We start from the raw sequence: 26836 nt of genomic DNA on the forward strand, positions 1-26836 counted from the left end.
GCGTTCGATCAAGACGTGGTCAATTTGGTTGAAAGTGGTCCCGTCTGGAGAGGCCCACGTATGTTTGTGGACCGCTTTCCGCGCAAACCAGGTACTTCCAACAACCATTTCGTGTGACCCTGCTAATTGAATAGTCCGCAGTCCGTTATCATTTGTTTTTCGTGTAAGCTATGGGAGCCAACGTATCGCCTGAATACTGGCTCCTTCCCTACTTGGCTGTTAAAATCCCCAAGTATGATTTTGATATCATATCTGGGACAGGCTTCGAGGGTTCGTTCTACTGCCTCGTAGAAGGTATCCTTCTCCGACTCTGCAATCTCCTCTGTAGGGGCGTGAACGTTTATGAGGCTTATATTTCTAAACTTGCCTCGCAAGCGCAGAGTGCATAGCCGTTCGCTTATGTTTTCAAAGCCGATAATAGCAGGTTTCATTTTTTGGCTGACTAAGAAACCTACTCCGAGCACATGGTTTACTGGATGACCGCTATAATATATGGTGTAATGGCTCTGCTCCAGGAAACCGGTCCCTGTCCATCGCATCTCTTGCAACGCTGTTATATCAGCCCTATATTGAGACAGGGTATCGGCTAGCTGCTGTACAGGGAGCGCACGTTCCATGAGAAAATGCGCAAATCGTTATTCCGTTGTCGTTGCCGGGTTCGTCGTTTTAAAATCCGTCCTGTCCGAGGCTCCTGTTGTGGCATCGTAACAAGTTGTTTTCCGTGTAGGGTTGTCAGCCCTATCCAACCCCCAACCTGGAGGACCAGTTGGTACAATTTGTCCCGTTTTTAGGCGCGGGAGACTCGCCTTCATCCTTCTCCGTCTGCAGCTTTTCGTTAAGAAAGAGCTCCACGTGGAGGTGGATATAGGGTTTGGTAGTAGAGCTTTTGGTGTTGGTTCAGCAGTCATTTGCCAGGTTTTATGCTCCATCGTGGGTTCCAATCCACGTTTCGCCCCGGGACCAGTTTTCATAATATACCAAAATCCATATATTGTTTATTTATCGCCATGGCAACCGTACATAAGCGTTAGTCATGACAAGCCAATTAATACGCTACGGGTCCCTAAAAGCCTATTAATCCGGCTTCCGGTCGGTAAAGTGTTAACATGAATCGAAATCTTGCAAAGAAGATCCTGTCTTGCGGTTGCTTTCAGCGACAATCCAACACCTACATCTACTACCACTTGGTTTTGGAAAGCATATGAGAGGGAAGGGGGGTACTCCCTACAGTTCCACCGTCTCACTTCATTTATTTCTAGAATATTCATGAAATTCTTGCTTAAACAATTCGAGAAACTGGAAGCTGGACGCTTCAGGTATGAAAGGTTTTGTGTATTTCTTATATAAAGCCATTTAAGTGTGCATTTGCCCCATTAGTACGTAGCACGTAAATTTGCATGTATTATGTGAGAGAATCCATTTCGAATGATATTGACATTCATAGTCTTGAATTTGTAAAGAACCGACAACTTTGACCTATTATAACTTTGTTAGTAATGGTACGATTTCCATCATTATGCTCTATGTTATAGCTTACATTACCGCAATTTCGTGACACTAGGATGAAATTAAGTGGGGTTGTGCAGCCAATTACTAAAAATTTTAATAATGTACTATTATTAACTTCATTTGAAAGGATATCTGTATGGAAGGTATTTTGGAACCTAAGTACCATATAGTGGCAGTCTCCTGATTTTTTTCAGATTTTTCGGTTGGGTAGTTTCTGAGAATGGGCCCTTTAAAGAAATAATCACTTTCAACCCCCGCACTCCCCACCTTTCCAGCAAATGTCAAAACTAAGAACGGCTCAGAAAGTATTGACCGAGACCTTTCATTTGATACCCCACACACACACTCCCCCCCTCAAGTTCGACGTAATATAATTCACTGTATGCGTGAGCGTTTACAGTTCCCACGTTTTTACCAAATTTGGTGTCAATCGCTCTAACCGTCTCCGAGAAAAATGTGTGTGACTGACAGACAGACAGCCGGTAAACCGATTTTAATAAGGTTTTGTTTTATACAAAAAAAACAAAACCTTTCATATCTGAAGCGCCTAGCTTTCGGTTTCCCGACTTGTTAATCAAATTGTTAGCCCATTGGCTAAGGAAATAATTTTGTCAAACCGTTTAATTTTATTTATTCATTTTTACTCAACATTTATGAGAAATATTCGATGATACTAAAGCTACTTGTTAGAAAGTAATGACAATACTGGATAGCCCAACAGATATCGCGTCTGTAACAATGCGATATTACCGCAAGACGCCGTTCACTGTCTTTTATAGGCGGTCAACCCTCGGAACTATAGAGGGCGACAGGACAGACGACATTGCGGTAAATTTTAGATTTGAGACGTGCATTGATACATCGATCGCAAAGAAGACCAGTCGTGGAACGCCACTTGATCCTGGTTGCGTTAATGGATGAAGCAATTTCATAACGCAGTTATCCATTGACTGATAGCGTTGATCCGAGATATTTAAATAACTCAGTTCTGGACAGTTCTGATTGTGCCTGTTAATAATAGTATATTACAATAATTTTTAGTAATTGCAAACTCGTTTCAAGTTCAGCTTAGAATCATGAAATTTCGTAGTAATATAAGTTATGATATAAAGCATGATATATTTGCATGAATTTAGTGAAAATCCAACTATTACTGACAAGGTTGTAGTAGCTCGAAATTGTCTCTTACGTATAAATTTACTGCAAGGCAAAACACTAAATATCAATATCACACTAAAACGTGTAGTATAAAATGCTAAATTCATATACATTACAAGCTACGTTGTAGCTCTTACAGAGAAAGAATTGAAGAAGAAATACACAAAACCGTTCTTACCTGAAGCGACGAGCACTTGCTATGTAATATATGTCAAAACCATGTTCAATTCAACGGAGGTCCATTCACTAGTTCTTGAGTTTCCAAAATTGTTTGCTTCTTTTAAATATCTTTAAGATTTTCAAAATAAAAAGCTGGGCTCATTGTTCCATATTCTACTGCCGAAAAGGCAATTACAGGATTGCTCATGAGTACCGAAACGTATATCGAGTCAGGGCTACTTTACCACTCTTGAAAGGGCCCAATAAGTCAGAGTAACCTCATTTTCAAAATGTTAGGAGTTTGTAAAACCAAAGAGTAAAAAGATCTTGACTAGGATTCGTTCTTAAATTATAAATCCTCGATTTAAACACATTTATTCTTCAGCTTGTTATGCGTATTTTTGGATTATTCTTATTTGGTCTTTGAACTTAGAACTTTGTAGCTACAGAACGATTCAGATTTCCCAAGTTACATACGGAACCATGTTAAAAATTTGGTTGAAAATAAAATGTACTTCAAAAACACGCTTTTGTGAACAGTTGCAATATTAACTAATCACACATACATTTATGAAAGTATAAAACATTCTGTTTCACTTTTGCAAATTATTTATTGTATGCAAATGCATTTAGCTTTTCACTTTCTCATGTGTTCGCTTCTTACTTCAAACGTGGCCTGAATAAATTCGATTACCGCAAGCAAGTCTAAAATCTTGTAAACAAATTTTAATGAGTGTTATGTCGTTTACAAACAGTGACAATGTATGGAATCCGGAGCACAATTACCTAATTTTTCATCAAGTGGATTGAGCCAAACGATATAAATTTCATATTTGAAAAGATCGTGACCAACTTTGCCCCCAAAGCTAAAGAATAGAGGAAAAATTACTTTTTTTTAAGACGTTAGCCTTATTTCTCGAATGTCAATGACACTAGTTTTCGCGGTAGTGAAGGCTTGTAGTCGAGCGATTTGTTGTAAAATGATGATTATACCTGGCAGTAGTATCAGTCATATCTATTCGTAGTTGAAGATTAACTCCTAATAAAAGAAAAGTTTGAAAACTGAATCCAATAGGTTCAATCTAAAATTGAAAGGGTTCTCCAGGGTTAATTCATTTTTGGGAAATTTCATAAAGCGGATTCATAAATAGCGGAAATTACCGGTATAGGTTTCTTCGAAGCGGCTAGAAGTAATGGCCTACCTGAACCCATGTATTCAGTTAAGTGAAGATTAACATCTCTTTGGTGATCATACCTAAAAGTAGAAGCAGTAACGAGACTGATGCAACCATTTGTTATATCATTTTCCTACACATACCCAACGCTCATATCACACCACAATTTCAAACAAGGCGTTACATCAATCACAAACCATTTAGAGCTATTACCTTATTTAGGTCAAATTATTCCACATCCAGCCAAACTGAGATAAATTCTTCATGCACCTGCCTGCAGCGAACTCCAAATTTTTCATCGACTGAAGTGTAAATAGATGTTCGATACCCACAAAAGATAATTTACTTCAAGCGTAGTTGCTTCGAGTATCTTGGAACGGTTTTCTCAATGACACGATCTGAAAAGTTAATTGTATTAAATTTCAGAGTGTAACTTGATAGCGAACGGCAATCGATCCGCCACACAAGAATTGACCACCACTCTCGGCCTTGGCCACTAAATCATTCCCATTTATTTACATTCGGTTGTATTTTCATTGTGTACTCTAGTAGGTGAAATTATACTCAAACCCAATAAAATATGATTACTCGGTAAATGGAATTATAACAATGGAACATTGTGCAGCTATGAATCTGCATAGTCGTGCTTCGCCAGGTTGATCGAATGTCACGATCGGAGATGCCAATCGAATACGAAGCCCCTTTCACCGTGATACTTGGTATATGCATGCAAGTCGCTTGGCCAGCTATCAAATAGCTCTTCCTCATTATCACAATCTTGCCTTTGGTGATCTGATACTGGGTCACATGAGTTTCTTTGTCGCCGGTGTTGTGACAAGCATGTCAATATAAGATTTTCTCCTAAGCAGGGCTGCCATTGGCAAATGTAATGTTTACTCATCGGTCAAAATTTAACTAATAAGTTAAGACAGGTAAGACTGATCGACATCCAAATTGTTCTTATTCGATATCGATATCGTCGTATATACATGTAGCATCTTATATGTCTTCATATGCTTTAATCCGAATAGACTAAATAATGGTGGAAAAATACCCGTGATTGCCGAGACTTATCGGAATCGTAAACGTAAAACCTCGAAACTTTCAAGCTCGTATATTCCCCAATATTCGTGATGATCTAAGAAAGCAATCATTGTCCTTTGTGCCAAGATTTAACATCTGCTTCGATTTAAAATGATGATGAGAAAAAATTTGCAAACATGTCGCGAAGTATTAAATTCTAATCCGAAATCACTGAGTAGTGCTCATCAGACAGAAAACATACCAAATTATTAGGTTAACTCAATAATCTCAGAAACAGTAGTTGTTACAATTAGCAAATTCAAAAATGGTAAAACATGATGCTGAAATAATCCCGGGGTCATTGAAATCTGGCACCTTTTGTTTATGCGAAGGCCTATATCATTTTACTATTGAAATATTCAGTATGGAAGGAAATGTTTACTCTAGCAAAGTGGCTAACGAACTTAAGTCAGTGGGAAACTGGAATCTGGGCGGATATGAAACATATTTATATTTCTTTGCATGACGTTCCGATTTACAGTTCCAATTTCACGGAGTAAATGCATTGTGTAAGTCAGGCTACCCACTTTAATGTGACATCAACATTTCACATATAATGTCCTGGGATGCGGCAAACTTACACGAAAGACGCAATTAGACTTACGGTAACTTTATTAATACTAGTAGGATTTCCACCAAACTTTCCAGTATCGTTCACTACATTATGATCTATATACTTTCCACTTCTTAGATGAGCATAAGGAATTACTAGTAAATTTAAAAGATAGAAAAACGTGCTTTTCTTTTGGTTTTTTGTTTCTGCCTCTTTATAATTAATATCAAAATTAAGAGCTTTTTTGAAAAATATTAGTCAATATTTTTCACGTTTCCTTTTGCATGTATGAGGAGTCCTCGTTTAACCCAACGAAGGCATAGGCAGGTAAGTTTCTAACTTATCAATGAGTGTAAACTTTTCCAGGAATTGTACGCGCGTTTTATAGACGGAGAGAAAACCGATTGTAAACAAGTTTAAGTGAGTAAGTCAGGTCGCAAATATGCTGATGGAGAAAGATCGATTTGCAATGCTAAATAATGTAGTTTAGCTAGTCCAGATCGAGAAATCTTCGCAAGTGCGGTAAATTCGGATAATCTGATAAAAACCCTGTTACAATTAACCGCTAAAATTGCTCCCACGTTGTTTTAATTCGAAAGAACATTCAATATTCATGAAGCAAAACTTCAGATTTGTAATGAAAACAGTTTCAGTGAAGTCACTGCCTACTTGGATGCCTGAGAAAAGAATTATTCTACATCTTCCGCCTAAATGAAACGGCCCATTGCAAGAAACTATTATATTATGCATGTGTATATGTGGGAGCTAGTTATTCTCCATTTGGTCCCACTTAGGATCCCTCAATCCTTAAAGAAAAATTTCTAGCTCCGGCCAAGCTTTGGTGTAAGGTATGGGCGTATTAACGTTGAATATTATTCGCACTCACATTCTGAGACTCCAAGAATTTCCTATACATCTTATAAGAAGAACTGAAAATGCTTGCTATTTTTCACTTTTCTTTTCAAAAAACATACGCAACAAGTTGGGAACCGGAAACTCGTCGCTCCAGTTACAAAAGGCTTTGTGGATATTTTGTGCAAGAATATTTGAGTGACCGATGGTTCCATTTGTTTAATTACATTGGCAGTGTATATATAAATATACCAGACATTCTAACATGATACTGACATTTTCCGTGCATATGTTGCATATATATTAACGCAAAAGACAACTTTATCCTATTGAAACTTTATTAATAATACTTGGAGTCCCATCAAACTTGGGAGAGTGATTTTCCATATATAATATAGTGCGTGTGGAAGGCAGAGGCAATAACGGAATTATTTTCCATAGAACCTTAAAAATACACGGAAACAAATAGAAAACTACATTTTAGTAATAAAATTAATATTCATTATTTATCTCCCGAAACATTTTGACTTCAGAAATCCTTTTTGCGCAAAATATTGAGGAGTTGCTGCAAACTCCTCCCCTACAATTACAACAAAATTTGCTAACTTTGTTACCTTTTTGTCGTCCTTTTCCGAGTAGAACATCGAATTCTCTCAGCCTGAATTACTTGATGTTCAACAGTTTGCATATCCGTCCGTACACTTTCCGGCATATTCGGGGTAATTTGGATGTGGTCAATAAAGAGATTATCCGGCAACTTTATGGCAAGTAATCGTGAAAACTTTTCTCCAAACATACAACTAACTAACCCTGCTACATTCGCCATAGTAAAAATGTTAATGGCTATCCTAATGATTTTCCTCGACAAGTGTAAGTTTTCACCAACTTTTCGAAAATGTCAACCGCCGACTTTTCACTTTTAGCAATTCTTTTGATATATCTCCCTTACTGCTCCATCGATAGAAGTAAAAGAATCATCATGACACCTATAATGTATTTTGACGCTCTCGGCTTATTTGACTATTTATCTAAATACACTTCCCCTTATAGAACCAAAGCATTATCGGCATCGCAAATTCGCTACTTTCGATGCTACATATTGCCTGAACGAGCATCCTTTTCGCATTTCCGCCAATTGCCCATCTTTAGTTATAAATGCAGATACCTCGCAACGTATTCTGAGCTGATCTAATAGTAAAAACCATACATCCCAAAGTGTTGTAAGTTTGTCCTTATTCATTTGTTGGGTTCTTCTCCGGTATTCGTAGAAAAGAAGAACTGGAAGCAACTGCTGTGCTCGGTTTATAGACATAACCACTCTATAGGATGGTCTATTGCTTGGGTGCCAAAGCCAATTCAGGCTTTTTTTCAGTTTTTGTTTAGCTCAGCAATATATAAGTATTTCTAGCTAATAGATAATTAAATGTGCAAAATAGCACCCGAAAACAGAAGTAATCATCAATAATATACATACTCTATTTCCTTTGTTTGTGGCCCAGTACGCGTCGAAGCAGAAATATGGGTTAGCCCGCGATTTATTTCTCTTGCTAGAATGCCCTTGTTATTTCTTGCATGAACAGTAACATTTAATAAAATAAATGTAAGATATACTCTCGTATTTTTCTTTGAAATAAATAAATAAATCTTCTTTTTCTTCTTTTCCTTTTCTTCAGCCTTTGTCCCGTTCATAAGTGGGGTCGCCTCGTCGTGATAAATAAATAATATAATATAACATAAATATTATCTAAATAATATATAATTTTTAATACTTTGGGTAAGGAGGCTGCAAAATGATATTAACAGTATTTGTTGTTCGAACTCCATTGAAGTTTTGTTGGGATAGGGTGGGTAATACGTAGCACGGCTCTATCTGTCATATTTCTGACAATATGTCCGGAGAGAGTTCACTTATGTTTGCGTAATGTTGCTGGTGAAGCATAACTCATCTGCCACAAGAACCAAATCGGAAATCGAAAGCCCGGCGCTTCAGGTATAAAGAGTTTTGTTGATTTTTTATGCGAGAATATTTGGGTACACGTTGGTGTATATACGTTAAATATGCCCGACATCCAATACGACTTGGACTTGGTGGGGGGTAGTAATTTCATGCGAAAGGGGCAACTTTGTAGTGGAGTCTCCACCAAACGTTCCAGTATGATGCTTTCTATTAAAGTCTATCCTGAACTTAAAGGGGTTTCGCAGCAAATTTTCAAAATATAACAGTTTACTATTATTAACTTTACTTGAGCAGATATCGCAATAGGGAGTATTTTGGGGCTTGCGTAGCTTCTGAGGAAGAGTTTTTGAAATAATTGATCCTTTTCGGACGCCCACACTCCTCCATTTTGCAATCAATGTCAAAACTAATATCTGCCTTCGAAAAGTACTAATCGAGACTTTTCATTTGATATTTGATTTGGCTACATTCGTTTAAAAAAAATCTACCCTCGCCGTTGCATGTATGGGGATCTCCCTTAAGCTCAACCTAGAAAAATGTTACTCACTGCATGCAAGGGGATTGTTTTCAACAAAACCTTTGAAAAAAACTGTGATTGGCGTCATTTACCACCCCATTGTAAAATACTAAGTGGATCGTGCCTTCCTGCAGGTGAGACTTTCGGACCCCAAAAAGTGCAACAGTTCTCGTTCTCAGGGCCTATCCAACCGAAAAATTTGAAGAAAAATTGCAGTGGTGTATCCATATATATAAACCTGGGCCGAAAAATACATCCCGTTCCGAAATCTACCCAAATAAAGTCAATAATAGAAAAGTGCGGACAATTTATATCCGTGCATGTATAATCGGCAATGTTTATTTGTTTAGAGTGAAAAAATATGAAGGAATATTTTGGGCTTTTAGCCATATACGAACAGGGGGTTCAACTTCTTTTTCACAGAATATGGTCATGTGGAGTATTAAATAAAAAGTCGCGATTAGTAGTTTTCGAAACTGATCTTACTAATTGTGGCTGAAACATAGGGGAGTGAGGGTTCAAAATGTGAGTCCGAAAAAATGAAACAAGACCGTTCTTAGAACCTAGATAGTTCTGAAATCTGAAAAAAATCACAATGGTGATGAAATTGTTCTTCAATGAATATGACTTAACATGTTGGATAAAAAATGTAATAAAACTACAGACTTCTATTCTGTAACTTGATATTTATTTTCTCTGAAATACATATTAAGTTACCGTTTCTGAGAAAAGTACGTGTGACATACAGATAGACAGTAAACCAATTTTAATATGGTTTAAAAAAAACAATGAACTATAGTTATCATATATTTCTGATTAACAATTCAGGGTCAAATGTAAGCAAAATTATTTGGCATGTAATCTGTATCTGTAATGTAATCTTCTAATGTGTCAATCAATTTTATTTTTTATTTAAAATTAGCACATTAGTTACACAGTAAACACTTGAATGTAATCAACTACAAGACGTCCTCGAGGGTAACTTTTTTGTTTGAGTTCCTTCCAAAATTTATTCATACTTCTTGGATCCAAATTAGTCCATGGTTTATTCGGTATTTCATCAGAAAATTCACCATGTCCGCCAACACCAAGACCAATTGTTAAGTGAAATGGACGATCGAAAGGTGCCATTTCTGTTGTAAATCTTTGTAATGTCAGAGAAGGGATATTTTCTCCGTCATCTCCGGTGAGGTAGGATTTCTTCAGAGGACCTATTTCACAATATTGTTTTCCATCAACCGATACAGTAATAGATTTTGGGGTCCACCTTAAACTGTAAACATGATAATCGGCACTCCACTTTTTTCTATTATTACAATGTTTCTCGCACATATTTTTGTTCCGGAGTTTTTCATTTCTTGTTGAAATGACACCCCCTGAGAGAATACATGCATCTAATCCAGTAGAGAATGCTACTCTCATCTGCCCAGATTTATAATTGTGATTGCCGTATGCGTTATCAGTGGGTTCGAGGAAAAATTGCAAAAACGTCCACGGCATGTCGGGAATTTTAGCTCTGATTTCAACTAATCCATACAAAAAGCTGAAGTATCCTTTGGTGGTGATTTGACCGGACGCTATAGGCGGCATGATATCAATAGTATTCGTTCGAATGCAATCAGTTGTTCCTAGCTCTCCAGTGCAATCTGGTTCAAGGTTTAGACTAAGGTTGAAGTTGAAAATTGAATATCCATAAAAGTCAGTTAAACGTTTAGGTTCTATAAATAGAAAGCCCTGGCTCACATAGACTACATCTTCTCTTCTCAGGTAGGTAACAAACTCATAATCGGGATGACCACCAAACCGCTCTTGTGGAGTCCACTTGGAGGTATCTAGCTTATTGCCTGAAAATTGTTCGCTGAATATCAAACTATCTGCGCACCTTTGCTGGATTCCATTAACAACTGTTATCGATGGTTTGCACATATCACTTCTAACGTCTATCATCGGAGCATGCCAAAGGTTATTTTTACCCACTATATTCTCATACCCCATAACCACGTATACTCCATCTTGAAACTGCTTTGCCTGTCCAGAAGAGCTGACTGTTATTCGGTAATGAATAACATCTCCAATCCTCAGATTTGATGTACTGTTCTCAAATGTCAGGAGACCGTTTTTAGGACGGACATCGTCTGCATACCACACACCGATTTCCTCTTTCTCCAATTGACTACTAAGTTTGCCATTAAAAACCATTGATGTGACACCATCTTCTGCTGGAATTGATATCTGGAAACCACTTGGATAGAATATTTCAAATTTCACAGATTCGAGCACTAATTTCGCGTCATCAGCGCCGGAATTTAAAATATTGGCGACAAGTAAAACAAAACCAGCAATCAAATATTCGAGAGACATTTTGTAACAATCAGAAAGCTAACGTCTGCGCAACTCCAGCGAAGGAAAAACTGAGTAAATCTGTTGCAAATTAGAATTTGCGCGTCCAGTTCTAGAGATCAAATAATCTTAAATCAATTCATTGTAATCAACAAGTTACCCCTGATGATTCAATTCTCTTGGGGTTTTGTGGCAGTTCCAATGCTGAAACATTCCAAGTTTCGTTCTAAGTCTCTTAACTTGAACATGAGAAGATCACTTACTAGCGTACCAGTCTATTTTGCAGGTAGAAATAAATATTTTTACTTAGAAGCTATTATACTTGGATATATGTATGTATGTTCCGTCGTGTCATAAAGATTCATCCAGATGCTACGATGTAGCAAGGCATAGATATGGCATACAAAAAACGATCGAAGCAAATGAAGAGAAGTGATAAACTTCGGAAGTTATTAGCGTCACCTGAAAATGATCCGAAACCTTTAGAAGAATTTGTTTTAAATATTACGAGGCCTGGTTGTGATTGCTATTTTGAATGAATAGAACAGCAGAGATGATTGTATTATCTGTATTGTAATAAAAGCATTATTATATGGGTGAAAGCTTATTTCAATCTTCCATTCAAGATGCAATGATAGCTGACATTAAAAGCTGCTCGGATTGGGGTTTAATTGGGTACATAATGTGACGAATGGGATATCCCCACCTGAGATATCTGGGGATTTCAAGCTGAAAAGTTTTCTTGGTTTTTTAATTAAAGAGCTTACAGCTTCTCAAGATGCGTTCGCCTAAAATGCAAATGAGTGCAATTGTACGAATCAGAACCAGTTTAGTGTCTCTCTATCGCATAAAAGATTGTACCTATTTTTTGCGGATAAGGTAGCTGAAATGCCTGTAACACCATAAACTACCATCGGATTTCTTCCACAAGGTTACCGACTAAAAGTTTCTGTTTTTACTGGATTTTCCACCGCGGTGCCGCTTACGCATTACTTCAGGGTAGCTCCATTTTCAGTTCAAGCCTCCACCTTCTGGTTTTGTATCTTCAATTGGCGCAACCCGCCCAGCCCTTTGCCACTTTAATTCAGTTCGTAGTTTTCTCCGCTGAGTCGTTTCAATTACCGTGTGACCTGATTTGCAATTACTGTTCCTCAGTGAATAAGTATTCCCGACTTCTTCTTTCCCCCGTACGGATGCGGTCCTTCTTCTATTTCCTAGAATATCCCTCCTTATTTACTCGTTAGTCGAGTAAATCATGACAATCTTTTTTACAAATGGATCCGGTCCCAGTAGTCGCCATAGTTAATCAATATGTTTCTCTGCTCCTTTGCAAAATTTTAATTTTTCTGAAGCCTGCAGCGCTACAAATTAAACTAGACTCCTTACATGGCTCGCCTCCTTGCATTTTAATCCTATGGCGTTTCTTGAAGCTTGAATGCCGCGTTCCTTTCCTTGTTTCTCTGATGTACCACAAGGATCCATTCTGCGTTCTCTCCTCGTCGACGATTTACTCTCTGTGTTTACTTGCTCTTGCTTGCCGGTGGATAAATGTGCCTCTCTAAGTTATAATCGCACACTAAATGTCAGCAATGGCGCTCGATGTGATACCCGTTTAAATAATACGGAATATTATACGTGAATTGCACTGCGACGGAAGTGTTATGGTGTGGAGCTATTACTGAGCGGGCAGTATGTGTAATTCAGTATTCATAAAGGGGAATGTGGATCCGAATATGTACATCGATATTTAAATGAAAATCCGTGCCAGCACAGAGAAATTGGGTGTTCGTCAAATTTGTACCAAGACAATGACCTGCAACACAAAGCGTGGGAAATACGCGTTTGGTTATTGTTCAATTATCCGATGTTAGACGAAACCTCTCCATAATACGGTTCGATGACGTATTACCACAAGGCGATTTAAAATTTTTTTGCAGTATTTTAGAATGAGAAGATGGTTGACAATGACCGTTGCTAATCCCGGTTCTGGGTGTAATGCTAGCTTTCGCCATTAGTTTCCAAATATTTTAAATCATTTTAAATATGTTAAATATTTTAGGATGATGGAGCAGAAATGACGAACTTATACATCCCTTTTTTCTTTAGCTTTTGTCCTGTTCACAAGCGGGGTCGGCACGTCTCGAACAGCTGCGCCATGTTTTTATATTAAAGACCTGGTCTGAATGCAGTCGCGAGGCTTTCAAATCCCCATCCAACGTATCAAATTATCGTTGTTTCGGTTGACGTTCGCTTACCATCGACTTCGATATGCAGATCCATCTTGTCAAGGGAATTCTCGTTAGGACAAATTCCATGACCATACCATCGAATACGCCTCTCTTGCAATTTTACCATGATCGGTACAACCCCATATTGATCGCGGATATCCTCATTTCGGATATTTTCAAGGGGTATTACACCGCTAATCCAAGGCAACATCTTCGTCCCCATTACCGCGAGACGCGACTTCGTCCAGGTTGTCGACCGACAGAGACACGAAGCGGTTTTGATACACCCGCCACACCCAGGTGGTACTAGGTGTTACCGTGGACCATACCAGATGAGTTCATGTGGCCCACGGTCAAACGCTTTCTCCAGATCCAGAAATGCAATGTAAAGAGGGCTATTCTTCTCACGGTGTTTTTCCATGAGTAACCGCGCAGCGTGTATTGTGTCAGCAGTTCCGCAGTCCTTGACAAATCCGGCTTGATTCACGGTTATTTGAACGATTTCGAGAATACGGTTATTAAGAATGCGTCCAAAGATCTTCATGGTATGGGACAACAACCGGATCGGAGGATAATTTGACCATTCTGTTTGATGACCTTTCTTTTCCCATCTCACAGCTTCCATGTTTCGATTAATTTACATATCAACATCAACCATCAGGCAGACAATAAACGGTTTTAAAAAGGTTTTGGTTTAGACAAAACCCTAAAACCGCTCGACCGCACGACGCATTTTATTGCTCGAAAAAAAATATTAATTTTGTTTATTTATTATTCTTTATTTCTCATTAGTTTTAGTTGTATTTAATTGATTAATTGATTTACGTCAATCGACATTACGTCGTAATATTGTTGGTATATCCTTTTTATAATGCAGTTGATTAAAATTTGCATATACTTAATATGATAATGTATGAAGTTCATTACGTATGACATGCTACTATGAGCTTATGCTTTTGCAATTTGCAATATTGACATAATTGAAAAGTATTAACATCGACGGGTGAGCGGATTCGAATATAAAAGACCACGTCACGCAGGAGATTTTAATTTTAAAATATCCATTCAACAAAATTTTAGAATTAATTAGCTAATTCTGTTTAGTGGGGGAGCGGCAGCTCCAAGCATTTAGGCCCATTCTACTACCCCCGAAAATTGTTCAACCAACGGCCTCCAGCCAGCAGTAGTTTAGGGAGGAGCATTCCATTAGCATTTCATCTCAGCCTTGATGAATGTCAGAGCATATAGCAGCGCCAATATAGACCCGGATCACTATCTTGTTGGCATAGTACTCCAATCGAATTACAACACCATCTACAATCCCCTTTGACAATCAAGTGAGAGTGAATACTGAAGCCATTCACAACACAGCCCTCCGTAACACCTATAAGGGGGAAATGGATGCCGCAATAACCGCAGCTAACAGATGTCCTGCAGATGAAGCATCAACAAATGATCTTCACAACCACCTGAAGAGCGTTATCATTGATATGGCCAGAAATATACTTGGCCGCAGCCGCAAGAAAAGTCGGAACAGCTGGTTTGACGATGAATGTAAGCTAGCAACGGAACGGAAGAATGCTGCATACTGAGAAATGTTGCATTCTCAAAGAACGGGGGCTCGGGCAGAGACCCACCAAGAACTCTGTTGAGCGGAGAAGCGACTTCACAGACGGAAGAAGGAAGCCTGGGAGAACCAACAGGTCTGTGAACTCGAAAATTACAGGGAGCAATCGCACCAGGCGCGGAAGTTTTACCAACAAGTCAACAGGATGAGGCCTTATACACCTCGATGCTCATCCTGCCGACAAGAGACAAAGAGGGAAATCTGATTTCCAACAGAATGGGCATATTGGAATGATGGGTTGAGTATTTTGATGAACTGCTCAACATCCAAAATATCGGCGAGTTGGGGGTCCCACCAACTGAAGATTAGGGGCAAATGCTGCCACTACCAAACATAAAAGAAACAGTCTGTGCAATCCACCGGCATAAAAACCATAAGTCGCCAGGAGCCGACGGAATTACAGCCAAACTGGTTAAATATGGAGGCGACCAATTACACCAAGTGGTTCACCAACTTATGCTCAAGGTGGGGGACAGCGAATTTGTCTCATACATAAAAAGGGAGATATCCCACAGTGCAGCAATTATAGAGGTATCACGTTGCTGAGTACCGTCTATAAGATATTCTCCTCTATCTTGCTAGGTCGGATAGTCGCATACGCCCAGAACATCATTGGCCCATATCAAAGAGGCTTCACTCCAGGCAAATCAGCAACAGACTAGATTTTTTCTGTGTGACAAGTGATGGAATATGGCCATCAGTTGCACCATCTTTTCATCGACTTTGAAACCGCCTCTGCCAGCATAGCCAGGGTAAACTTGTATACGGCCATGAGAGAATTCGGTATCCTGCGTAGGATAGGCTGACCCTGATCAATGTGCGAGGCCAGATAAAAGCAGCAGGATCACTCTGTAGACCATTCGACCTCAATAACGGGATGCCCTATCATGCGTCCTCTTCAACCTGACGCTGGAGAAAGTGATTCGCGATGCAGACGTAAATGCGAGAGTCATCAAGTCCACCCAACTACTGGTTTACGCTGACGATATTGAAATTATAGGAAGAACAACCCGAGATGTACAGTCTACCTTCATCCAGATCAAGCAGGCGACGCGAGATCTCGGGCTGCACATTAATGAAGGCAAGACGAAGTACATGGTGGTAACGTCAGCGCCAAAAACCAAAGAACGAACAACATCGAATCGCACTGGTCAAACGAAAACAATAAACATAGGAGACGTATAACTTTGGGACCGTTGAAAATTTCTCCTATCTAGGGCCGAAAATCACAACCGATGACAGCTATGACGATGAAATCCGCGCACGGTTATTGACAGCCAACAGAACCTATTCCAGCTTACAAAAACTGTTTCACTCGAAACATCTGGCCACAGGGTCAAAGCTCCTACTGTACAAGAGAATGATCTTGCCAGTTCTTATGCATTCCTCGGAAACCTGGGTTCTTAGTAAAGAAAATTGCGAACTCTTGGTCGCGTTCGAGAGAAGAATCCTCCGAAGATTTTTTGGCCCCCTATATGAGGATGGACGATTCTGTAGCCTATATAACGGCGAAATCTATGAGCGATACCATGGTCGTCTGGTTGGGGATATAATGCGTCTGGTTGTGGATAAAAATGTGGACTCAAGAGGTTAGGGTGGGCGGGTCACTTAATCCGTATGGATGATGGTAGAAAATGAAGACAAGGCAGAATTTCCTGAGATGGAGCGATAGCTTAGGTCAGGACGCCAGAGAGCTTTTAGGGATATCGAATTGGCGCAAACCCGGAATGTCTGGAGTTCCTTATTAAAGCAGGCCTAGACCGGAGACCGGTTTTTGCGCAGTTCATGATTATGATGATTCCATTAGCAGCCCTACTAGAGTTTTCATGTCCTACTTCTTAAGGGACAACAAAAATGCCCCGGGTTCTTTCACACGGTCTTGCCTGCCGCCAAGGGTTTAAATTTGTCCATTTGATTGCACAAATCCTTGCAATTTCACCAATTAGAGTAGACTCGATAATGGATGGTCGGACGCCAAAAGCTAGCTCTGGACCCCTCTATTGTGGATCCAGAACCCTAGCGATCAAGTCTTTGAACTTCCTCATTACCACCGATGTTCGAGTGCCCTGGCACTCACATTGTTTTCTCCATTTTGGCCGTGAATTCATGGAGAGCTGTTTCGGTAGAATTATGTTTCTAGAGAGTCTTCTCGCGAAGGCGTCTCCATGCTGATTATTTAGCATATCTTATGCTTTTCTTTAGAGCTTTCTGAGCTTATTTGATTCTATGTTAGTCAATAGCTAATTCGGACTTTAGAGCTCTGTTGATAAACACCTTTCTCGTTTTCCTCTGTTTTGCCAAATACAAGTTCCACCTTTCTTTGGCGTATTGAGTGAAAGTTTCTTTCATACTAGTTGGGATTATCTGGGTTGTTTTTCCAATTCCAGCAATGGATTTGATGCGCCACGGATTCCGGAGTGGTTGAGGGTGGATCCATCCCCATTACTAAATCAATAATGCACCCGTTATCCCGGAGCGTGATATCGTTAGATATTCTTTCACAACAACCGCAAAGTCAGAGGATGCCGTGAGTCCCTAATTATCCCACCAACACCTGATGGTTCCTGTATAAAGTATATAAGTGTCATACAGCTACTGATCCGACGATTCGTCATTGTAGTTGGCGCTTTACAATACTGCAAATTTATTTGAGAAATATGGTACGTCTCATTTACTGGCTTTAGGAGCTGACACTTCTAACGTAAAGGTCCCAAGCCCGTAGTAGAGCGGGCAGCCCATCTTCCGTTGCCTAAAATGTTTTCCTCTCCAAACCCTCAATACTAGATTACCCCTCTTCAGTCATCTCTTGGCTTTCCTCGTAACTACCTTACCGTTCGTGCAGAATTGCTTTTCATGGTTACTCATCCCATTCCTTCATTTCTCCCTCTGGTGTTCCCCAAGGCTTTATGCTTCACCCGCTACTATTCCTGTTTTTCATTAATGACCTCCCCTCCATCCTCACTTACCCGTGTTTGCTTTATGCCCTCGATCTTAAATTCTTTGCCCCTTTTTCGTCACCGCTGGACTGTGCTGCCCAACATCGATGCTCTGGTCCGTTTGTGCTCTGTGCTTGCTGTGTGTTAGCAAATACCACTGAATGTGTTATTCGTTTAAACCCTCACCAACATTTTTTTCCTTCTTCTTTCTAACTCCCTTTCAAGCTGCAAATTCACTAGAACTCTGTTTTTCAAAAAGCATATTCTCCGCACAACCATTCTCTCTTCCCTGCAACAACGCCGGATCTTCCTTGATATGCAGTAGCACCAGCACTAATATTTACCAGAAATCAACAATTTACGAAAGAAACGATAATCACGGCACGTGACCTTATTTTAGTATTGTTACTGGTGAAAGAATATACAATTAACGGCAAAAGTTGATTTGCCTTGGTACAGATATATCGGGTCAGTAGAACGTTCATGTGTTGCCGTAGGGAGAGTGTTTGTCTTTAAAATAACTTCGTCATTCTTATTTTTCTTGCGTCTCCATTTCTGGTCGAGATTATTTCAATTCAAGTTAAAAATGTGGAAAAAACGTTGAGAGAGAGAGAGAGCGGGCGGGTGTGCGAATCGCAAAAAAACGCCCTCGGTCTCTGTAGCGATATTACTTCGCAGGGTGAGTTTGCTTCTACTCCTTTCAGTTTTCCCCTCCTTACTTCCTTCAGTCAGTTCTCCTTCGAATTCTGCATCTCCGCAACTATGTTCTCCCGACTCACGCTCCTTCCCAGCGAAATATCCAAACCAAAATGATGTAGATGTCGCCTTTAGCAACCCTTTGAGTAGCTTGATATGGTAGTTGGTCTTCCCGTGTTTCCGATCACGCGATATTTCGTTCCATCTACATTATCAGAGATGCGCACTGTGTGTCCTTTGATACTTCTTGCCTTATTCGCCAGAATGTCGACCGTGGTCAGAGCCATCAACTGGCAAATCAACCGATCTGTTTCCTTTTCTGCGAGTTTGCGACTGCCTCCGTCTACATAGGAAAAGTATATGGTAAAGCAGAATGGATCGCACTCCGGTTAAAAGCAATATGTAACACATTTCAGCCCGCCAACTTTCGGCAATTTCAGCTGCCTTTTAACATGTATACTCTGAATGCCCCCTTAAGCTCACTTTAGCCTCAGTTATTATCCCCAGGTATTTGCGAGCAGGCTTTGCGATGACTGTACGTTCACAGACTTCCCCTTTCACAGTGTTTTTCTTTCTACAGTTCGTTATTAAGGTGGCAGTGTAATGTGAGACAGAAGAAATTTTATCTTTATTTCATAATTAACAATAATACACGATTGTTTTGAAATTTTAATGATTTCAATGGAATCTTAAACTATTAAACTCAACTGAAAGGGTCGATCACATTACCCTACTATATCTTTGAGAATACTATGTAGTGAGATCTCCATAAAATTTTCAGTATTGTGCTTCATATTATTATTTACATATACTTCTCCGAAGAATTTATGGAGGTTTCTTTTAATAAACTGGTTACATATAGTAATTCACCATTATTAGCTTTATTTGAGTCTCATCTTCCCACATTTTATAGTGGGAACAATAAAACGCAAATCGTCTATATTCTCATAAGACGTCAACATTTTACCACTGTCACTGATTGCAAAGTCGTTCCCTATGAGACCATCGCACCTCAACATCGGCCGTTGATTGCTGTCCTGCGAATTAAGCCACCGATAAAACGGCGTGAGGAACGCACTGGCCCGCCGCGCATTAAATGGTGGCGATTTGGTGAGAAGAACGAAGAAACGGTCTCACTCATACGATTGCCAACCATTACGAATGTGGAAGAATCATGGAACCAAATGAAAGACACGATCCACAAAGCGGCCTCTGCAACCCTCGGGGTCACCAAGCCGGGTAAGCGGTACATCAACCGAGATACTTAGCTTTTGAATGATGATGTTGAAATGAAGGTCCGTGAAAAGAAACGCCTCTACCACAAATTTCTCGACGATAAAACGCCTGCTAATTGGCAAATTTATAAGAATGCCAACCGGGAAGCAAAGAAAGCGGTCTCTGTCACCCGAGCGAACCATTTCAAAAATCTTTACGATAAACTGGACACTCGGGATGGCGAGAGAGATCTGTACCGACTTGCTAAAAGCCGTGATGAACGCACACAGGATATCGAACACTTCTGTTGTGTTAATGACAAGAACGGTACTTTGCTTAATGATCGTCGAGCCGCGACGGATAGATGGCGAGAATACTTCGAGCAGATTTCAACTGAAGAATTTGCTCATCCTCCACTTCCACAATCATTGCCGACATTTGGAGCAGTTCCACCAGTCAGCGCATTTGAAGTCGAGGAGGCAATAAAACAAATGAAATCGGGGAAAGCAACAGGACCTGACGACATCGCATCTGAGCTCTGGAAAGCGAAGAGCTGGGACCCAACACTGTGGCTCAGTGAATTCTTTAACCGGGTTATTCAGGAAGGAAGAACACCATCTGACTGGTAAGAAAGTACCACTGTTCCAATATGGAAAAAGAAAGGTAGCCCAGCAGAATGTTCAAATTACCGTCCGATCCGGTTACTTTCCCATACCATGAAGATTTTTGAACGCATTCTTGACAACCGTATTCGCGAAATCGTTGAAATAACCGTGAATCAAGCCGGATTTGTCAAGAACTGCGGAACTACTGACGCAATACACGCTGCGCGGTTACTCATGGAGAAACACCGTGAGAAGCATCGCCCTCTTTACATTGCCTTTCTGGATCTAGAGAAAGCGTTTGACCGTGTACCACACGAACTCATCTGGTATGCTTTACGACAACACTTCGTGCCAGAAGAACTCGTGCGCTGGGTTCAATTGCTCTACCACGATCCGAAAAGTAAAGTTCGAAGTATGGCGGGTGTATCAAAACCGTTTCGTGTCTCTGTTGGAGTTCATCAAGAAAGTGCCCTCTCACCACTCCTCTTTGTCCTTGTTATGAACACCGTCACACGGGATATCCAACGTCCAGGGCCCCACACACTGCTTTATGCAGATGATGTTTTCCTAGCATCTGATAGCAAAAATGATCTCGAGCAACTTGTTCAAAAATGGAATGATCGCCTGATGAAGTGGCGTTCCACAACTGGTGTCCTTTGTGATCGACGTATCAACGAACGTCTCAAATCTAAAATTTACCGCAATGTCGTCCGTCCAGTCGCTCTCTATGGTTCTGAGTGTTGGCCGACCATAAAAGACAATGAACGGCGTCTCGCGGTAATGGAGACGAAGATGCTACGTTGGACTAGTGGCGTCACACGTTTAGATCACATCCGAAATGAGGATATCCGCGATCGTTATGGGGTTGCACCGATCGTGGAAAAGTTGCGAGAGAGGCGTCTTCGATGGTATGGTCACGCAATTCGTGCAAACGAGAATTCACTTGCAAAGATTGGTCTGAACATCGAAGTCGATGGTAAACGACCAAAAGGCAGACCTAAACAACGATGGCTTGATACGCTGGATGGGGATTTGAAAGCCTCGAGATTGCACCCAGATCAGGCATTCGATAGAGCCAAATGGCGAAGCCGATCACGACGAGCCGACCCCGCTTGTGAACGGGACAAAGGCTGAAAAAAAAGAAGATTAGCTTTATTTGAGTAGATATCATTATGGGATGTATCTCAAGACATTTTTGTATATAGGTGTATCAGATTGATTTTCAAATTTTGGGTTAGATAGTTCTGAAAATGTGGCACTTTATAGTGTGAACATTTTCGGTTCTAATTCCTTGTCTTCCACTTTCAAAGTTAGGGCACAGACAGACGGACAAGTAGATATTCCATACCACACAAAACCTTAAAAAGATTTTTCGAATTCTAGATCGGGCTGGAATGCACTAATGAAGATTAAAGACCAGTTTGATTTTTTTTTTGTTGCAGTTCACCTGGGGAGAAGAAATCGTTAACATCAGCAACGTATTGTTTTGAATGCCTTTACACGATTATAAATTTTCAAATATAAACGTATAAACATAACAAAAAATACAAGAGTGTATCTTCCAAAAGCCAAATCTTATATCAAGTACTATAAAAAGAATTAAACGTCGAACTTGAAGCTTCGATTTTAAAATCCCAAAACTAAATTAATTGTTTCATTAAACTATGAAAAAGAGGAGCCTACATTTTTTTTCACTGAATATCGTCCCCCAAATTAGTTCTAACATTAGTTGCAAAGAGGGAGAGTGCGGGGGTTTGAATGTGGGCAATTATTTAACGTTGCAATTTTCAGAATGCACTCAATCGAAAAATCTTAGTTAAATCACGAAGTAGCACTACACAGTACCTAGGTCTCAAAATACGCTCCATGTCGATATCTGCTTAAGTAAGATCAATAGTACGTTAGTAGATTACTATACTTTTTGTAAAACTCATCCTAGAATCATAAAATTATAGTAATGTAAGCTATGATATAAAGCACTATTACGAACAAAGTTAAAATAGGTCGAAGTTACTGTTCTTGTACAAATTTACTGCAACCTAAGACTTTAAATACCAGGATCACATTAATGTGAATAATCTGACATACTAATGCATAAACGTTGCAAACTAGACACAAATGGAACAAATGTCAACGCAAATATATAAAACATACACAAAACCCTTCATACTTGAAGCGTGAAGTTTCCGATTTCTTAACTTGTTCTAATTTAAATATGGCATTGTGAACGGGACAAAGGCTAAATAAAAAGAAGAAATAGAATCATCTTTCCGGAAAACAGATTATTCGGTTCCTACCAATTATTGGAAATTTGGAAAGTACGAGTTTTTTGCCAAAGTCCATAAATGCGAGTCAAGGAATCGGTCTCTAATTTATATTACTAAGCATAGAGATAATCTTTTCTTCGCAAACCTTTCTTCCATTGTGTATTTTATTCCGCGTTTTCTAGTTGTTAAAGGTTAGTATAATTTTTCTGTCGACGGATTTTTTTCTTATATTTAATCCCATAGTAATTGATTCATTTTAAACCCCTGCACCTCTCCCCTTTACAACCAAAACCAACTTCGAAAAGACTACTCAGGACTTTTCATTTGGTAACCCACATACTATATTCGGAGAAAAAAAGTTTACATGCCCCTTTGACATTGAGAAGCCCCCTCTGCGAGGAGATTTCCACCAAACATCGTATCAATAGGAGGAAATGTGTGTTGCATTTGGATTTTTTCAAGATTTTTCTATAAGCACATATTCAGTGGATTACAAATCTACAACCAATATACCAAACGTTTCAGCTACTCTTCAGGAGTAATACATTATTTTACAAAATGACTGCGTAGATAATCAAGTAATGAAGTTACAGTTAAATTTTCACGTCAATTGGATGACGACTCTTCAAGTTCTACTGCTCGTTGATTTCGCGCTTGCAGTTTAAAAACGTTGCAACTTTTCGAAATCACAATAATCAGCTCCATAAAATTTTTTGTAATTTCACTCTGCTATTCTAGCACCATACAATTGTCCTTCCACAGCCATTTTTGCTAAATAACTGCCCCTGGAAATTAGTACGACTTCCCGCGGTAATTAGTTTGATAGTTTAAACATTTTTTAAAAGTAATTAAGTAATTAGTGAGTAAGTATAATATAAAAGAAAAGAATCATGACAACTTACCCACTAAGTTGCTGCCGAAATATATATTTACATTTAAAACTTAAAAACTAAAAATTGTACTTTAGAGAAAGCTACCCCTTGTCTATTAAGATATTTTGCTACTCCAGTTCTTTTCTTGTTGCTATAATGCTGCGTCGAGTCTCTTTGTCATATTGGAAGGCGGGGGCAGATCATGGCCCTTGCCCAAATAGCTCCAGCTTTGGAAAGAGAAGCAAGTATAGTCGAATTGAAAATAAATTATTTGCATGAGTGAGCAGAACATCGAGGGCGTCCATCTTGACAAAATTTTTTTTTTGTTTGTTGTTGCTGTACCCCTTCGCATTGGCAGTGCTAGATCCGCTTTCGCAGTTTTGTATAAAATCGCGAAATTCAGATACTTCAACACCAACACCAAGATTAGATTGTTCGGCGGTAATGCTGTACCTATGTTGTTACATGAGGCAAATAATGGAAAGTGGCCACCACTGTTATTCAAAGGCTCCAAGCCTTCTTCAACACGTGTCTCCGACATGTCGTAAGTATACTTTGGGCTGAGAAAGTCTTGAACAATGAGCTGTGGCATCGAACAAACCAGATAGATGTGTTATTTAGAGTGCAGAAGCGGCAGTCGATAGGTTACACTTTAAGGAAGAACGGTTAATGCGTTGCTGGCCATGCCATGCAATATAACCCACTTTCACATAGTGGCCGATGAATACCCAAAAAGAAACCTTCCGGTATTTATCGACGTGTTCGGTTGAAGCTGTAAGGACATCGATCCTGATCAGACATGCATATGTTCCAGGTTTCAAATTTATGTAATATTTTCTATTTCCATAGTCGTTGTATTTCTAATTCATTTCAAACCTCACTTTCGGATTCCATGTCAATCAATTATCTTGCACTTCTTCTTGTTTTACTCTTAAAAAATAAAATGGCGGTTTCAAGGACGTTGCAATCGACAAGTCAAATTGGTGTGCAAACTACCGTCTCTAATTTTTATCTGAAAAATTCAAATTTTTTAAAAATTTATTACGAACATGTGTAGTTTCTAGATAAACTTATCCAATAATGACAACTTTCAAAATTTATTAAAAATTTTAAGCTTTTAACAAAAAAAATGGAAATTTTCAGTAAAGATTGAGAATTTTATGTTTAAAAAAAATAGCACCCAGCGTATTAGACACGAAAGTTATTTCCATAAATTCACTATGCAAGTATTCATACTTATCAACAGTAGACGTCACATATCCGCGCAGACACGACACAGCATATGGCTGATTTCTTGCAAAGAATATTTTTCCTGTAGTAGGGAGCGTCCCAGTAGGGATATTGAAAAGGGGAATCCCAAGGAAGCTTAGACATGTGCATACATTTTTAGGAATTATTCCGTTGGGGGCTAATCTATATAAAAACCTACCTCTCAAAGATTCAAGCATTTTGGTTCCATGTGTAAAGTGCAATGCGAACTTCTATTTGATTTGTACTTTCGCGCAAAAAGCTGTGTTGTGGCAAATTTGTTCCGTTTTCAGCTGTAAATTTAACATCAGCTTGGATAAATGTCATGCAGAAAAACCGCTAGTTGGACTTTTCGATAAAAACCACGCTAACTTTACATTCATTTTTGCATTGATGTAAGAACGAAATATTTATACAAAGTGCCTCTGCGATGTGCAGAAGGGCTTACGTGGGGAATAATGTTCTCCCACTATAAAAATTTAAGCCAAGAGACGAGTCTTCTTGACTTGTACCTATGGTATGTCTGACACACGTCTTGCTGGATATGTAACGCCTGTTACAGGTAAATATGATTCCCTATATAATGAATATATGGAAGAATACTGACGTACTCTGTGCTAGATATGCTATCTGCTGGTAACCATGAATACAATACTTCCATCTGCTCTGTGTCTAAAACGCTATGTGTTGGATAGGCTACCTGCTGGCAAGTATGAATTGAGCTTAAAAGGTGTGCGCATCATTTTAGCAAAATTAAGAAAGTACTTTTTGAGTTATACGCTCAGGTATAAAGGTTTTGTGTTCATCTTATGTAAGCAACTCTCTATGCACGTTTTCCATTCCTACATAGCTTTACACAGCTTTCACCCAATATCAGAAATCAGATCAGTTTCGAAAAGTACTAATCATTTGATACCTCAGCCGACCATATTCTGTAAAAAAAAATTGCACACCCCCTTTAAACTCAACACAAACTGGCCCCACTCGGGATGGGCAGACGGACAGACATTGAATCCATGTTAATTAGGCTTTTCAGATTTTTCTAGTGGGTAGTTTTGTTCTCAACAAAACCTTAAAAAGTATTGGGTCGCGGAGTTTAAACTCGTTTGTAATACGCTAGCAACGCGAATCCCTCATGCACTTAAAGAATGTTCACTTGTACAGAAGGGAGAGATGAACCGAAAACAATGGGATCTATCGCATATATATTATATATTTGCCAACCCTTGACGAAAAGCCTCAAGCCCAAGCGTGTGGATGAGATGTTTGGCTTTGGTTGTTAGCGCTTGTTGGCTATCTGCAGAGGGCAGAGTGTTTGACCTAGGATGTGTGCGTTCGCTAGCACTTGCCGTCCATAAGATGGAGTGCCGGTTTTCTGGCAAAAATCAAAGGGTGGTGTGTGCTTGTGAGCGAGATGCAACTTGTGAACGAACCTTGCCGACTTGGAACGAACTTCGCCGATGTAGGATGTTCATTATACATTGGAGTTTGAAGTTTGGAGTTTCCCAGCAGGAAAAGAATGCATTAAACATATTTCGACCTCGCGAGGTTAAAAAACAATATTTTGCTTACTTACTTTAAAAATGAAACTTATGTCTTTTCTATCTTCTAAATCAAATCTATTTTTTTGTGAATTTTGGTGTTTTTTTAAGGCTTCTTTAATGAATAAAAAAACTACCGAATGAATCGCAATTATCTTAGTTTGCGGACCGTGGAAATATGTTCTGAATAAGTTGTGAAAATTTCAAAGCATTTCGTTGGATAGATTTTGGGCTATGGTGGCAGCAGATTTTCAATACGCAGTTTCGAGAAAAACGCTTTTAAAAAGTAGAATGTGTA

At 39.3% G+C, this 26836-nt stretch overlaps 3 protein-coding genes across 7 annotated transcripts in view; 1 reads left to right on the top strand and 2 right to left on the bottom strand.

Moving 5' to 3' along the window:
- The window catches only part of LOC119647934 (tetraspanin-18), a 145051-nt gene that overhangs the window by 39201 nt on the left and 79014 nt on the right, over positions 1 to 26836 (top strand). Inside the window, exon 2 of one of the 3 annotated variants that reach the window (XM_038049276.1) lies at positions 5931 to 5964. The exons of 1 other annotated variant lie outside the window; for it this stretch is intronic. The gene's annotated coding sequence lies outside the window, so the exon portion shown is untranslated. Of the gene's footprint in view, positions 1 to 5920; positions 5965 to 26836 lie in introns of those variants that run through there. One more of the 3 variants, XM_038049277.1, reaches the window with a different exon arrangement.
- On the bottom strand, positions 3459 to 4439 carry LOC119647935. 3 transcript variants are annotated; one of them, XM_038049279.1, is made up of 5 exons: positions 4215 to 4439; positions 3988 to 4081; positions 3820 to 3908; positions 3613 to 3692; positions 3459 to 3538 (listed from the first exon to the last, which is right to left on the bottom strand). In XM_038049279.1, the coding sequence occupies exons 2-5, from the start codon at positions 4036 to 4038 to the stop codon at positions 3492 to 3494; spliced, it is 267 nt and encodes an 88-aa protein (XP_037905207.1). In that variant the 5' UTR covers positions 4039 to 4081; positions 4215 to 4439; the 3' UTR covers positions 3459 to 3491. The 3 variants fall into 3 exon arrangements, 2 of the variants coding, with proteins under 2 accessions (XP_037905207.1, XP_037905206.1); XM_038049278.1 differs by having other exon boundaries at positions 4145 to 4439; XR_005248968.1 differs by having other exon boundaries at positions 3468 to 3865.
- Positions 9630 to 11474, bottom strand: LOC119647933 (gram-negative bacteria-binding protein 3-like). The gene has a single exon (XM_038049273.1). The coding sequence runs from the start codon at positions 11322 to 11324 to the stop codon at positions 9894 to 9896; it is 1431 nt and encodes a 476-aa protein (XP_037905201.1). The 5' UTR covers positions 11325 to 11474; the 3' UTR covers positions 9630 to 9893.

The sequence above is a fragment of the Hermetia illucens genome, chromosome 2 (genome assembly GCF_905115235.1).
Source record: "Hermetia illucens chromosome 2, iHerIll2.2.curated.20191125, whole genome shotgun sequence".
NCBI classification, from domain to species: Eukaryota; Metazoa; Arthropoda; class Insecta; order Diptera; family Stratiomyidae; genus Hermetia; species Hermetia illucens.

Coding starts and splice junctions, on each gene's coding strand:
- LOC119647933 (XM_038049273.1), bottom strand. CDS start 11,324: ATGTCTCTCGAATATTTGATTGCTGGTTTTGTTTTACTTGTCGCCAAT.
- LOC119647935 (XM_038049278.1), bottom strand. Junction 3,693..3,819: donor ATGACTGATACTACTGCCAG/GTATAATCATCA, acceptor TCTATTCTTTAG/CTTTGGGGGCAAAGTTGGTC. Junction 3,539..3,612: donor TCCACTTGATGAAAAATTAG/GTAATTGTGCTC, acceptor TTTGTTTACAAG/ATTTTAGACTTGCTTGCGGT.